This window comes from Galeopterus variegatus, unplaced genomic scaffold (assembly GCF_000696425.1).
Source record: "Galeopterus variegatus unplaced genomic scaffold, G_variegatus-3.0.2 Scaffold165, whole genome shotgun sequence".
NCBI lineage: Eukaryota > Metazoa > Chordata > Mammalia > Dermoptera > Cynocephalidae > Galeopterus > Galeopterus variegatus.
Window position 1 is genome coordinate 240,908 of NW_007726276.1, and position 15,640 is coordinate 256,547.

General features: G+C 34.6%; 1 protein-coding gene across 2 annotated transcripts in view; it reads left to right on the forward strand.

Moving 5' to 3' along the window:
* The window catches only part of DIAPH3 (diaphanous-related formin 3), a 428,227-nt gene that overhangs the window by 211,957 nt on the left and 200,630 nt on the right, over nt 1–15,640 (forward strand). For both annotated transcript variants that reach the window (XM_008594695.1, XM_008594703.1), the window contains one exon: nt 12,462–12,586. In XM_008594695.1, coding sequence (XP_008592917.1) covers nt 12,462–12,586 — 125 coding nt within the window. The remainder of the gene's footprint in view (nt 1–12,461; nt 12,587–15,640) is intronic.

The following is a 15,640-nucleotide window of genomic DNA, read 5'->3' on the forward strand; positions in this document are numbered from 1 at the left end:
TTTATAAATATTTTGATAGTTGCTTTTTTAAAGTATTTAACTTTCATAAGGACTTGAAGAGTTGTAACTTGGTAATTTGATTCTTCTGTTTGTCTTTTTTTTGTTGTTGTTTCGGTGTCCTCTGGGGCCTTGGGGGTTTTTAGCTTCCATCTGTTGTAGCAGAGGCACGAGTATGTGTATGGGTCAGCAGATATTGTTAATATGTTTCACAGGGAGCAACCAACTTCATATTTAAAATAGAAAAACCATTGCTGAGTTTTTTTTATAGTGTAGGTGATTGTTGAGCATAATTTCTTTTTATGATTATATTACCCTATTAATGCATAAGGTTTTAGAGGAGTAATGTAATGCTTTGGATGAGATAAATCTATGTTTGCTTTGGAGAATTTCAGTGCTCTTATATTATATATCATCATTTAATAGTTTCCAGATTTGAAGTCTCCTCAGTGAGCTATCACATGAATTAAAAAGTGCCTTTGTTTTTGAGACATAACAAATCCTGGTCATTAGGTACTCCTGGATCAGCAGGGGGAACTTTCATTGCAACTAATGAGCTTAGCCGTATGACAATTTTTAAAAATCTACTTCATTAAGACTGCTTCTTTTCTAAGAGATAATGGCTTACAGCTCTCTGTTGTATTTCAGTGAAAATATTTGGGGTCATTATTGTATTTCTGTATACCATTGGAATATTTCTTCTTTTTATGGACTTCTAGGGGTTGAATGCATTTTTACTTCCCGTTTTCCTGACTCTAATCTGTGAAGGTTTTACTGATTACTTCCTACTCATATGTTTCATTATTAAATTGAAATGCTATTTTTTTAATGAGTAGAAAATATGACAAAACTGATTTTTTGAATGTTTGTGTTTTTTGGGGGGGATGTATTAAAATAAAACTAAGGTAAGTTTACACCATCACTTTGGTCAGCCCTTTTTTAGGGTTTTTATGGTTCTGCCATATCATCATATTCTTCCCTAGTCAATCTGAGTTCTAGAAATGCCATGCTAGTCTAGTTGGTAACTCATTTATTTATCAAGTCTGTGTTGAGTGATTACTCTGTGTCAGAAATTGTGCTCTTGTATTGCTTTTGGTCCAAGGTATAATTTGTGTGTCTTGGTGCAACCCAGTCTGCCTCACTCGCATCTAGCTTCTGTACCAACTTGTTCTTCCCTTTCACTCACAGTGTACTTTACCTATTTCTCTTCTACGCTGCCTCAGTGTATTGCTGTTGTTATTAGCCTAATACTGAGCCTTTCTCTTTTTTTCTCCCTATTTCTTCTCCTTCTCCTTTGGTGATTTCTTCAATTTCCGAGGACTTAAGTACCATCATTATGTTAACGACTTACAAATTTATATCCCAGACTTTCCTTCTAAGCTCCACCCTTGTATATCCAACAGCTTTTTCTGTTTCCATCAGCATCTCAAATAGGTATCAGGATCATAATATGCCACACAATATGGGGCTCTTGATCCCTACACCCTTAACCTCTTCTCTCAAATTTTATTTACTTGAGAAAATCTTTCTTGGTCCCCTTTCTTCTGATTTTCTTTCTCTTATTTGTCGTGTTTCTTTATAGCTTTCAGCACCTCAGGTTAGAGCTGCATGGTGGATTCTGCCTAAGTTAAATCTGTGGGAAGTGGTAGCATGTTATCTAGTTTTCACCTTTATCCCAGAATTTAAAGTAATTGTCATCCTTTCTTTGAAGCTTTTTTCTTGGTTCTTACTGAGAACCTCACCTCTAAATTTCTGTGTATTCTACTCTTTCCTTAAGGATAAATTCATAGATTTCCCAGAAATCTTTACACCACTATTTAAGAATTGCTGCTCTAGACCAGAGACTATTACTGGAACTGTTGGGAAGAGCATTAGCTTCTTATACTTTGCAGGGGAGATACCATGATCATAAAGATGGTTTTCCTAGGGCGATGCTTATCCATTGCACTCCGGATGTGCTGACCCTTGTGATTTCCCCAAATGTGGGAAACTCTACTGCATAACTTGTGATAGTGGGGGACTGTGTTCGTGCTCTCCCTTTGGAGGGGGGGGGGAAACTAGCTTATAGGAAAAGGGCAATATTCAGTGTACTATCAGCTTCAATGATTCCCATTTCTAATTTTTGTCATTTTGCTCTGTTTCCATATTTTTATCTTTCAAGAGCATTCTTTTATACCTTAAGTTTGATTTTTTTATCCTCTCTACTTTATAGACCTCTTTCTGCTTTTAAGACTCTTATTCGTATGCTATTAGCTAGCAATTTCTTGATCTGACCCAAATATTTGTTCAAATACATGTCATGGTTTATAGTTCTTCATGCATTTCCAACTTTTTATGATAAATGCCTTACTAAATACCAAATGTTTATCTTTTATTCACCAACTGCGAGCACTTAGAACACCTAATTTCCAGGTGACTGACACCAGCATGCAGTGTTTTCAAAGACTTCCATTAACCTCATTGTACTATAGCCCTCTAAAAATGACAATTAAAATTTTTTAGCAAGTTTGATATATATTTTGAATATTCAGTATTAACTATTAATTTAATTGCATTTTCTGTCCCCCTGAAGCAGAGTTTACAACATAGCTAAAATCGTGTTACTTGGAACCATTATGTCATGGAGGTTGTAGGTTGGGGCCTTGTAATTTGTGTGTGATATATAATTCATTTGGTATTTAAAATCAATTGTAGGATATTAGAATTTTATAAAAAAAACACTTTATACATTTTCTGCCTATATGATGAAGTTGTGATATATAATTCATTTGGGATTTAAAATCAATTGTAGGATATTAGAATTTTATAAAAAAACACTTTATACATTTTCTGCCTATATGATGAAGTTTATTGACAGGATACATTGTTGGTGATGGTATTTATAATAAAATAATTTAAAGAAGACAACTGTATGGGATATTACTTTTATTGAATTGTCAATGAAGAGCACAAAAACGTATTCTGTTATGGGCTGCATTGTTTACCTCATAAATTTATATGTTGAAGCCTAACACTCAGTATCTCAGAATTTGACTATGTTTGGAGATATGGCCTTTAAAGAGGTAATTAGTTAAAATGAGGCCATTAGGGTAGGCTCTAATCCAATCTCACTTATGTCCTTATAAGAAGAGGAAATTTGGACTCATAGCCACCAGTATGTACATGCACAGAGGATAGACCATGTGAGGACAGAGTGAAAAGATGGCCATCTGCAAGCCAAGAGTGGCCTCAGAAGAAACCACATCTACCGACACCTTAACCTTGGACTCCACAACTATGAGAAAATAAATTTTTGTTGTTTATGCCCCCAGTCTGTGGTATTTTGTGAGGTCAGCCCTAGGAATTTAATACACTAAAAGTCATTTTTTTTGTTTACTTAAGAGTTTTAGGCTGTATGATAAGGTAGCCTATACTAAATGATTTTTTATTTTATGAGATCAGTTGAAGAAGCAGTTGTAGACCTGCTGTGTTGGATGTTCACTAGTAATCAATTTAGGAATATCAAAGGTTCTTCTATAAACTATGAATTATCACATGATTTTAAATAATTACTAGTATGCCTCAGTTCCTTTTCTGAATAGACATGACACATGAAATAGTACATGTATAAGGAAATATTAAGGCTTTCTAAATAAATATATTCATGAACATTCACATTTAATTTCAGGATGAGATCTATGGCATTCCTAGATTTTGTTTTAACATTCATTTATACTGGAGTGTACTAAGTTTTTGTTTTGTCTTTTTCTTTTATTCACAGTATTTGTATGTATATCTCCTTTCTACTTATCTCTGTTTCGCTACTATAATAATTGTAATTTTAATATAACCAAGTGACTAATAAAAGCTAGTCATTCTGAATTATCTGTTGACACTTTTACAAAAGGAAAGTATGGGTAGCTGGTTTCACTTTGTTTTCATTATTCTGTGGAAATAATGGAAATGTTTGGTGTCTGAGCTTTGTAGTGCTGGTTCTACATAGATAGATCCTAGAGTAAGAGCTGTGTCTGGGAAGCTAGCCTATGACTCCTATGTTGTTATGTCTCACTGATCAAATTTGACGATCTGTAGCCATTTTAATAAGTATACTTAGGAATAGTAATATAATTTTAATATTAATACAAGTTAAATACAATAAAAGGTAAATTATTTTAAAAATAGAATTTATATTTTGCACTTACTTACCAAATTGGTAGAATATTTAAAATTTTACGTTCAACAAATTAATGCTTTTAACACAAAAAGATATGATGAAATATAACTAGTCCATTCCCAAGGTAATTACAGGATTTATGAAAAATATTTATAGTACATAACAGGCATGGTGTACTGGTATGGGGCACATATTTAAATCCTGCCAGTTTATTTCCAGAGGTTATCTATGTAGAGTTGGCATTAAAAGCTTAAATTGCAGACTTGGATATGAGGTAGTGAGGGCAATCACTTCATAGTGAAAATATAAACTAGTTTGGAAAGCAGCAGAGTGGAATAGAAAGAACATGGACAAAATCACTAGAAGGATTAAGGACTGTGTAGACTGACATTGAAGAACACCAGGCGTGGAGGAACTACTTGCAGCTAAAGATTGCTTTTTAAGATACTGAGCTAGGAACATTTCCTGAATGTGCTGCTGCTCAGGCTGATAGATGATGATGAAGAAGAAAACCACATCAGGAAGACCTCTATATCTTTTTGGAGGTTAACAGACTGAAAGTGGCATCAATACAGCATTAATCTTTTCGAGAAACTAACAGTTTCCAGTGTTTGCAGATTTTTGACCACTACAGATTTGAAATAGCTACTCGAGCAGTTCTGTCAGTGTCACCTATGAACCATGGTTAACATCAAGTAACAGGACAGTATCACTTGTGACGATGAAGGTCTTAGAGCTCTCTTAGGCTGCTGGCTTGAAGCAATATTTCTGCACCTCAGTTTTCAATATGAAGTGGGAATTACAAACAAGGTAGATGAAAGAAAATTTCAGAATAACGCATTCTGAAGGATAGCTTAACATAGCAAGTCTATATACTACAAAGAAACCTAGTCAGTGGATGGAGCAAACACATTTATGACAGTCTCCTGAATCTCACTGGTGACAAGGTTGATGTGTAATCTGTGGGGGGAAAAGGCATGGAGATAATCAGATATTGCAGGTAGAATAGCCAACTGCTCCCCAGAAACCAGACTCTATTTATGCAGCTTGCAAAATCTTGAATTAGCAGTTTTGTTAGTTTCCTATGGCTGCCATTACCAATTACCACAAACTGGATGCCTTTGAACAAAAAAATTTATTACGTCACATTTCAGGAGACTAGACATCCGAAATCAAGATTTGAGTAGGGTTGGTTTCTTCAGAAGGCTCAGTGGGAGAAACCATCCCATGCTCTGTTATGCACCTCTTTTTATTTAATATTTACCATGTTGTTGAACATGTTTTTTGTCTAAAAGAATTCTCACGTTCTAAACATGATTTCCTTTTAGATGGGCTTCCCTTACTACTATAATTTTCTCTTCTAAAAAGCTGTCTTGTCTTTAATACCCTTTTTATACTTGTAGAGGAAACGGCTGCTGCTTCCCCCCAGAGTGGGTGACCTGGTGCAACAGGACTGACTGCAGGCCTTTCAGTGGTCATGCTCATCATTCCCTCCACTCACCTCCCCCTACAGCAAATACAGGCATTTCTCATGCAGAGTGATGTAAAAACAATGGCAAAAATAAAACCCTCATTGCATATAGGATAGTAACTTAGGAAGTGCACATTGTGGTGTGTTATTACATGGGGTTGCACCAGGAATCAGAACAGTGGGAAGAGAGATCTGAGTAGAGGAAGATGCAACTGCTTGGCTAGCACGAACATTGCTGCTTTCACTTCACCCTTGCCTGTTGTCAGCCAAACTGCAATTTATTTTGAGTTTGTAGGGTTTTTTCTTACAATCTTGTTTTAATACTTTTGTCATTGTAATAATGTGTTTTATAATGATATTCCAGAATTTGTTTTTTGTTGTAGATCTAGTTAACATTCAGGATTTTAAAAATACTACTGAGGTTCATTTTTGTCCATTTTGTCTATTTGGCTTTATTTTAACTTGCATTTGTAAAATATTGTTAAACCTTTATAAAATACCTCTATTATTGCAATTGTCTAGAAAAACTTATTTTGTTGGGAGCACAAAACTATAATAGTTTCCTATGTACAAAAATTGTTTCTGTGAGCATAGAAAGGTTAATTTAGTTTAAATGTTTAAATTGTCTTATGGTAATAAGTTATTGTTTAAACTTTCTTTAAAGAAATCAATTTCCCTGGATTGTATCATGATATGTAAGAAAGAATGTGGCATTTCTTAGTGAGCTTGTTATGAAATAATGACCGACAAACACCTCCAGGAGATATTCACAGAGGATTATTATTTTAATTACAAAGATTACTTAAATATATGTAATCTCTACTCTTCTTTCTTACTTGAAATCTTTACATAGTAAATCATAGAGGCCATGTATCATAGAAAGCCTATATTCATGATTGCTTTGAACTTAAATATTTAGAGTTGTGATTTTAACTTTTATTCTAAAGCTTCTTTAACATCTTTGGTGTATAATTATCATAATCACAAGACTCTTGGAAAAAAGTCCTTGTCTTAGATTTTATTGTTCTAGATATTTAATCTGTTGTACTTTCCCATTTTATTTTTAATCCTTTTATTTAGAGAGGTTAAAGTTAAATACAAAATCCATTCCTTCAACAAATATTTGAGTTTCTGCAATATGTTATGTAACAGAAGATACAAATATGAATAAACTGTGTCTTTCCTTAAGGAACTCCCAGCCAATTGGGAGAGGGAGAAACAAAAAAGATAAATATAATAGATAGTAATTGCAAAGACAGAGATAATTACCAGTTGTGATGGGTGGGAAGGACTCCTCACCAGGGAACTGGCTAGAGTTTTTGACTCTTGCTGTAAAGTATGAATAAGAGTGACCCAGCGGTGGAGTGGACATATGGCTACATGTTTCCAGTATCAGGTACAGAATGGATGAAGAAGGATGTGGGCAGGGGAACTAAAAGCTGTATGTTTGGTGAGTAACATGTGGCAGAATATGTTTTGTTTAGGAGCTCAGATGTCATGTAACCAGTTTATGGGCATGTTTTAAACAAGGAAAGGACACCTTTAAATTACTGTTTGACAGAAAGCGCCCATGTACAATGTGGCAAAGCCACTGGAGAAAACCAATAGGAGATCAGAAAAGAGATATGGTTTCCTGCTGACTTGGATAGTGTTCAAGTGAGGAAGGAATTAAGTACCATTTGTCAAGTAAAATGAGTTGGCTATCATGATTGACTGTATCTGAGAATTGTAGGAGAGGAAAGGGTCAAGACTAGCAGGTTTCTGGTATAGGAAACAGAATTCATGGTCCTGCCCACTGACTTGTGGAGATTACAGAGGGGAAGCTGGTTGGGGCAGAGACACGAGATGGCTGAGGTGACTGAAAGAGATCCCTTTTGGATTGCATACTAACTGAGTAAAATGCAAAAGTCAAAATTGCCTTAAAACAATGTAGTCAACTCTCCTTGACGATGGCTCTGTTTTATTACTTTTCTTCTAAATAATGAAAAGGAATTTTTAAAATGTGATTAATTTCTTGGTCTAGATGTGTGACAAAGTTGAAAGTCAAAATTCACATGTAGGCCACAAACAGAGACACCAGTAAATTAACACTTCTTTGAGAGTGTACATTTCAAAACTCCCTAACCTAGTTGGGATTTCTAACACAAAAAATATAGTTACTGACCTCAAAGAACTTGACGCATGGAAAGTGTGGCTAAAATTATGTTTGAAGATACATAAAAGAACTGTCTATGAAAATATAATAATTACTAAAAAAGAAAACACCAAGGGAATTCTTAAAATGCTCTTTAGTTTAATTTTACCCATCAGATAGCTCCAAACATTAGATTACACTTTATTAGTCTCAAATTCACACACTTCTTTTCTCTCTTCCAAGGGTACTTTGGTCCTTAGTTAAAAACCAACAGTGAGAGGTTGGTCAATTACATTTAAATCCGCTTAATATAATGTACAAGTAATGTAATCAGAGACTGCTGATGAAGCATAAGAAATGGCTTAGTAGGATTCCCATCTGTGGAGCAGCCTTAAGAACTGTTTTTAAAGATAGATTGCTTATTCTGTATAATGTTGACCTTAAATGTTTGAATATGTCCCAAACACTCCTAATATTTTACTCTTGAAAAATAACAAGCCTTCTTAGGCTGACTTCCACGATTCTGTTCCTGGCCTAGTGGTAATGATGATGATGACTTTTTTCTCCTTTGATTCTAATACCAGTTATTTCAACCTTTAAACTTGTCATTTCTTATTTAGTTCTCATAAGGATAACATAGTGCACTTTTTTTTTTGTCATTTTTGTGACCGGTAAGGAGATTGCAACACTTGGCTTGGTGTCATCCGCACGGCACTCAGCCAGTGAGCGCACCGGCCATTCCTATATAGGACCCGAACCCGCGACAGGAGCGCCACTGCGCTCCCAGCGCCACACTCTCCTGAGTGAGCCACCGGGTTGGCCCCATAGTGCACTCTTAAAAAACAAAATTATTCATCCTATATTATAGCATCTGACCTTTTATGAAATATCTGTGAGGCAAGAGTATGAGGTGAGATTCTTCCCATTTCACTGACGTGGAAATCGAGCCTGGGAGAAGTTGCTTTAATCACAGAGAAAGTAGTTCCTGACCTACTGGCTACCAAAGAGTTGGGAAAAGCTCAAGCCTTTCATCCAGGGGAATAAGCTCTTTTCTTACCTTGCTGAGAAGTGGTCATCACTGGGATGGCTCTGTCCTCCTCTGATGGCAGCGCAGGCTGTTAGCTCCGAGTGACAACCCATGAGCCAAAAATATGCTTCTTTTACACCTCCCCACCGGTTCTGCCCTCTCACAGGACAAGTCCCTCTATATCTATATGGAATAATAAAAAATAAATATTTGATGTTCGTCCCTCACTCCTGACACAGAGCTATTAAAAGTTTTGTAATTTCCTGAGTGATAAGAACAGTAAGTTGTATGCTAATGTGGTGACTAAAGGCAGGTCGGGGTATAGCTTGTGGATGGGAACTGGTCTCCACAGTATTGAACATATGACCAGAGGGTTAGACTATAAGCCCACTCCCTGACCTCTAGGGAGGAAGCGGGGCTGGCTATTGAATTCAATCTTGAATGGCCAGGGATTTAATCAATCATTGCATATTTAATTAAGCTTCAGTAACAACGATGCCAAGGGAGCTTCTGGGTTGGTGAGCACGTGAATGTGCTGGGAGGGTGGTGTGTCCAGAGAAGACGTGGAAGCTCTGCGCCAGCCTCTCTCTTACTTGCCCTATGCATCTCTTACATTTGGCTGTTCCTATGTTGTATCCTTTATGATAAAAATATAATCATAAGTATGGTGCTTTCCTGAGTTCCATGAGTCATTCCAGTGAATTATGAAATTTAAGGGAGGAGGGTTGTGGGAATACTCAGATTTACAGCCAGTCAGTCAGAAGTATAGGTGGCCCCCTGGACTTGCAACTGGCATCTGAAATGAGTATAGTCTTGTTGGACTGAGCCATTATACCTTTAGTATCTGACCCTAACTGGGGGTAGTTAGTGTCAAAATTGAAGTGCTTTTGTCCTTAATTTACGGAGCCTTCACTAACTCCAGGTAGTTAATGGCAGAATTGAATTGCACTGTAGGACACCCAGTTGGTGTTGGAGAATTAGCGAATTGGTTGGTGTTGAAACAATGTATTTGGTGTCAGAAAAAACAATCTGACTGTGTTCCCTCCCAATGTTGTGCTTTTTGTCATGTAAGAGTCCCTCACTCTTATATTTGTTCGTTCTCTAGATCTTTTCCTAATTAGGGATCACAAAAATAAAATGGCAATTGCTTTAATTAATAGCATATATAGCAAAATGGTTAAAAATAAGGTCTGGAATGAAACTGCCTAAGTTCAGATTCTGGCTTCACCTCATTTTAGTTGTTTGACTTTTTTACATACACACTCAGCTCCAGTTTCCTCATTTGTAAACCAGGGATAATAACAAAATCTACTTTATGATGTTCTCGTGAGGATTAAATGAGTTAATTAATAGAAAATAGTTAGGACAGTACCTGACATGTTTAACTGCCCATAAATTTTAGCTGCTATTATTACTATTATTTTTGTTAACACTACTACTATTACAACTATTACTATTATTACACTGTAATACTATTACTACTATTACACCTACTACTATTTTACTACTGGTGCACTAACTTATTTTTTGAACCTAATCCATAGCACAAAGTGGATGTATGGCTTATAAACTTTTCTGAGCACTTATTTACTTAATACAAGGACTGTATGAAACTTTATTTAATCAAAAGTTTCAAAGTTTTAGGAAGTGTAAAAGTGACTGAACCATCTGTAAGATTTCTTGAGAAATGATAGTGGAAAAGCAAATGAAATATTAGAGGAGAGATCAAATAGGCTGGGAGAACAAAAAGAATCTCTTCTGTAATGCCGATAGAGAACTTTGAAAGCAGAAAAACAAAAAGACATTTAGGTGACTTGCCCCTCCAAGAAGGGTTTTATTTATTTATTTTTTCTTTCTTTTCTTTTCTTTTTGGTGGCTGGCCAGTTGGCATTAGAAGGCTGCACTATAACCAACTGAGCCAACTAGCCACCCCCGCCCCCCGGCCCCCGCCCCAGAACCATTTGGAAGTGAGAAGAGTAAATGAAAAACCATAGGCCTAATCAAGTAGATGTCTTCAATGTGGGTAATTGACAAGCAGACATAAAAGTGAAAGAGTTTAGCATAGGAAATACATGCTACCACCATGAGTAGTGTACGGCAAAATATTGGGGGCATTGGTTAAATAGATTGAATTAATACACTGAATGCTACCATGATGGAAATATTTCATACACCCTATTATCTGAGTTATTGTCTCAATTTTAATAATCACAGAAAGGGGATACATGTGGAGGAGAAAACTATCAAGAAGATATGCATGAGCATAACTTCAGAGTGGCTTCACCACAATGGGAGACAAAAGTTAAAGTACCACCACTCTCAGGCACAAGCAGCTATTCTATCTGTCTCTCTGAAGCATTCAGTCATTGGACTCATTAAATATTGTATCTGAGAATTAGGTATCTAATTTTTTGTTACAAACCTAAACTTTTATTGAAAGCTATTAATGTCTGTTAGAATAGCAAATGTTATTTCATGTATAAGTAAAAAACAAACAAACAAAAAAACTTCACACTTTTATACAACATTATTTTGAACCAAGGTTACTAAACCATATATATTTTTTTAACTCAATCCATTTTATTGGGCATTTAGGTTGCTTCCAAGGATATTCCCCTCTCTATAGGTGAAACTTGAATTGTACCCATTCCTCAGGATTAATTCAAATCTTGAAAATGGCAGATTACTTAGTATTATTGTATTCATTTTTTAAACATCATTTTATATGGTTCACAGTGATCAGAAGCAAAAGATTTTTTTTTTTTTTTTTTTTTACTAAAATTCAACTGAACCTAAAGCAAATATCCAAAAAGGTGGTTTGTGCCACTATATTTTCTTTATATATTGTTAACTCTTTTTCCTAGTGTCATGCAAAATGATTACGCAAAGATTTTCGGAAATGATTCTTAATGTCTGTCCCGCTGAGTGGCTAGTGTATTCTGATAGTGGCACAGTGCCCTAGTTTACCATTTGTTCTTTACTTGCACTGTGAGAACAATTTTAAGTCAAAGAAGGAAAATGTTAATTATTAGATAATAAACACAGATTGTGCTCAGGGAACCAGTAAAGAAAGCCTGACATTTGTCATTGTAAATAGCCTCTGATATCTCTTCTTTCCTATTGTAGATTAGCTTGGACAATAGAGATCATTTCCCCCCACCTTTCCCATCTACTCACTGTTTCCTCTCAAGAGGTAATTTTGAAAAATGTTAAAATTGTATTTAAAAAGAGTTTTTCTTTGCCTCTTTAGCTGATTAGACCAACTATTTTGTAGCCTTTTAGTAGTTAAGAACTCTAATTTTAAACAAAACTTTTCTTTTTTTTTTTTTTGACAGCTGGCTTGTACAAGGATTCAAACCCTTGACCTTATAACATCATGCTCTAGCTTGCCAGCCCACAAAACCTATTTCTTAAATGTGATTTGTCTGTGTGAGCTTTTCCTAAATTTCATCTGATGTTTTAAAAAATCTCTTACTGAATTTTCTTCATAACTGGATTTAAAAATGGGAAGATTAGAATAAAGAAAACTGAAATTCATTTTTCTTTTTTCTTTTTTTATAATGAATTTTCTTACATTATTATTATGAGTTTTTTCTACAAATGTTTTGTTTCTAAGGTGTCTTACCTTTTTTATATTATGATTTTGTCCTTTCAAGGCCTTTAATATACTTTCTTTTAGTCTCTGTAGAAACGCTGGAAAAGAATTTGAAGCAGATGGGAAGGCAACTTCAACAGCTTGAGAAAGATTTGGAAACCTTTCCCCCTCCTGAGGACTTGCATGACAAGTTTGTGACAAAGATGTCCATATCCTTTTGATATCTAAATAACTTAAGTCACTAGTCAACTAGAATTACAATTTACTTAACGTTTTATGTCTATTTGCATAACTAGAGATCATTCCGTAATGCCAAATTGTAGGTTTAACTTTTGCCTTCTTGCAGGGAAATTTATCAAAGTGTTTTTCTATCATGAATAATGCACAAATGTCTTATTATTGATTTCTATTCTTTTTTTCTTTTTATCTGTCTGGATAATGGTATGTTCTCTCATCTTTTCCCTTCTACATGCCTTATTTCCTTCTGATGTTCATGATAAATTGAAAGGATATTAAAACTCAGTTTGATGAAGTTTGAATCTTAAGTCATGATGTGACTTAGAGATTTTTGAAACGTTTCAGGAAGCATATACAGTCTTCATAAACTGGTGTGACTAGTCAGCTTAATTTCAAGGATTGTTGTATATTAGAAATTAACCTGTGTTCCACAAAATTTAATATTTTCTTTAGAAATACTACATGATTCCAAAATCAAAATGGAGTTTGTTACAATCACTACTTGTGTAGATGTTCTCCTAACTCAAAATAAAAATGACAGGTGTGTATATGTGTGTGTGTGTGTGTGTATGATTAATAACATGAGGCTTGTGTCCTGTTTAACTGAAGATCTTCTTTGTATTAAGTTATCTTTATCACTGACTTTGTAGCTTAATTTGTAATGAGTAACAGAAGTAATGAACCTTTTTTTATTTTCTGAAACTAATGTTGAGTTCCTTTGCAAAACATTCTGTGAAATTAGAGACCAAGTGTTTTAAAAAGTGTTGGTCTTTTGTGTTACAATAAAATATTACTGCAGTGTATTATTAAAATCCCATGTGGACTTCTGAATTCTAATACTTTTTTTTTTTTTGTCTTTTTTGAGACCGGCCGCACTGCTGCGCTCAGCCAGTGAGCGCACCGGCCATACCTATATAGGATCCGAACCCGCGGCGGGAGCGCTGCTGCACTCCCAGTGCCGCACTCTCCCGAGTGCGCCACGGGCTCGGCCAGGACTTCTGAATTCTATATGAAAAAAAAAGCCTACTCTAAAATGAGCTCTTTTAGACACTCCCAATATTTTATTTTCAACTGAAATACTTGAAATGAAATGACTACTTTTTCTTTTTCTAACTCTTCTCTCCTGAAATTTAGTGAATCACAAAATTATTATTTGGTTTGTTGTAGATTTTATTGTATATGCTTTCAGCTTAATTGTGAATTAGTTGAATTTTAGCTTCTTTCACTGTCTCTCTTAGGAAATATGAAAATGCACTCCAGCAACAATCAATTCAGGCTAATAAGTTTGTTTCCTTTTGTATCTTTCCTCCCCATCCAATTTCTTCTTATATTAGGGTGGGTGACTTTATCACTATATGGGGTAAGGCTTTTAAAGTAAAGATGAAATCTGTATTTATCCATCAAAAATATATTTTTGTACTACCTTCTCATTTGACAAAGTATGCTTTTTAAAATAGATGTATTATTGCAGAGTTATGTCAGTTTCATCATTGTTAGCTTCTACCCTCAATCACTTTATCATGTTTAAGTGTTCATATGTGACAGTTTATTCTTTTAATCATTAAGTACTGTTAATTGAAGTACTTGGTACTGTTCTCTATAGAACATTTTAGAAAAGATTTTGCTTACATGTAGCTTCTGGTAATACACTGTGAGTTCAATAATTATGAAGCTGAGGTTTCTGGAACTAAGTTGAATTCTTGAGCTTGGAGTAAAAGTTGTAGAATCCTGCTCAGCAGACGATCTCAGGACATATTCGTACTTGTATTCATATGACACAAGAAGCTGAATGATGTTGGCTTCTTGAAAGGTATGCAGCTCATAAAAAGCAACCAGCAGGAAATCAGAAACTGGAAGGATGATGTTTTGTTGAAAACCATTTTTCATTCTGAGTACAGTTATACTCCATGGACAAGAAAGCTACTACATCCTGTCACTAAATATCACAACCCAAAAGCCTCTAATGAACTGATTAGCATTCATGTATCTCTTGGAAATCAGATATATGAACAGTTGGTGCACTTTGCTATTGACAAAGCTTATAATCATAAATATTCGTTGCCGAGATTAGATTGCACTCATTTGCTTTTCATCTTAGTTAGACATACTAGTTTCGAAGTAATTAAATTCATTCATTGCAGGGCTTTGTTTATTTTAATTAGGACTGACAACAAGTCAAATTTTGGATATTAAGTGCATTAATACAGATCTTATTAAAATAGCAATTGTCAGCTTCTTAGATCTTAGAAAATGGGAAAATTTGGGAGCCAAAATGCACAATAAAAAAAAAATGTACTTAACTAAAGTTTACATTATTAACAGTTAAGCTTTATGTTGTAAGTTTTAATGCTTATTAGTTGAAGCATAAATCAAATGTTTGGTTTATCAAAAAAAAATGTACTTAACTAAAGTTTACATTATTAACAGTTAAGCTTTATGTTGTAAGTTTTAATGCTTATTAGTTGAAGCATAAATCAAATGTTTGGTTTATCAACCAATTCTAAAAGAGTATGTATATTACTTAAGTAGTTAAGGATGTCTCTTTACAACTACATCTTTAGTTTAAACAATCATGACTTAGTGAACTACTAAATAATCTGTTAATTGAACTGTTTTAAATTATAAAGATACAATTTTGTTATAATTTGAAACTTCACTAATAACACTCAATTATAGTATATTGTATTTTTATTCTTTCAGTGCATGTTCACTCTTTACGTACATTTCTTAATATAAAAAAATGAATTTACTATGTCCTTTATAAGGCATGCACAGTTATTTCATATATACTTGACTTTTTAGTAATAGTTGTTGCTTCCCATTTGCTAAGCCTGATTAGAACTGTAATTAGAGTTGAATCGTTCCACAGTAAATATTTGCTTGCAAAATGTGAAACACAAATTTGCGGTAGGGTCATCAGTATTACTACATGCAAACTATTAAATAGGAGGTGTAAATACTTATTAAATTCTTACCAGTGAGAAAATTAAGAAAATGCCAGGATTTGTGTCATACTGTGCCTGTTC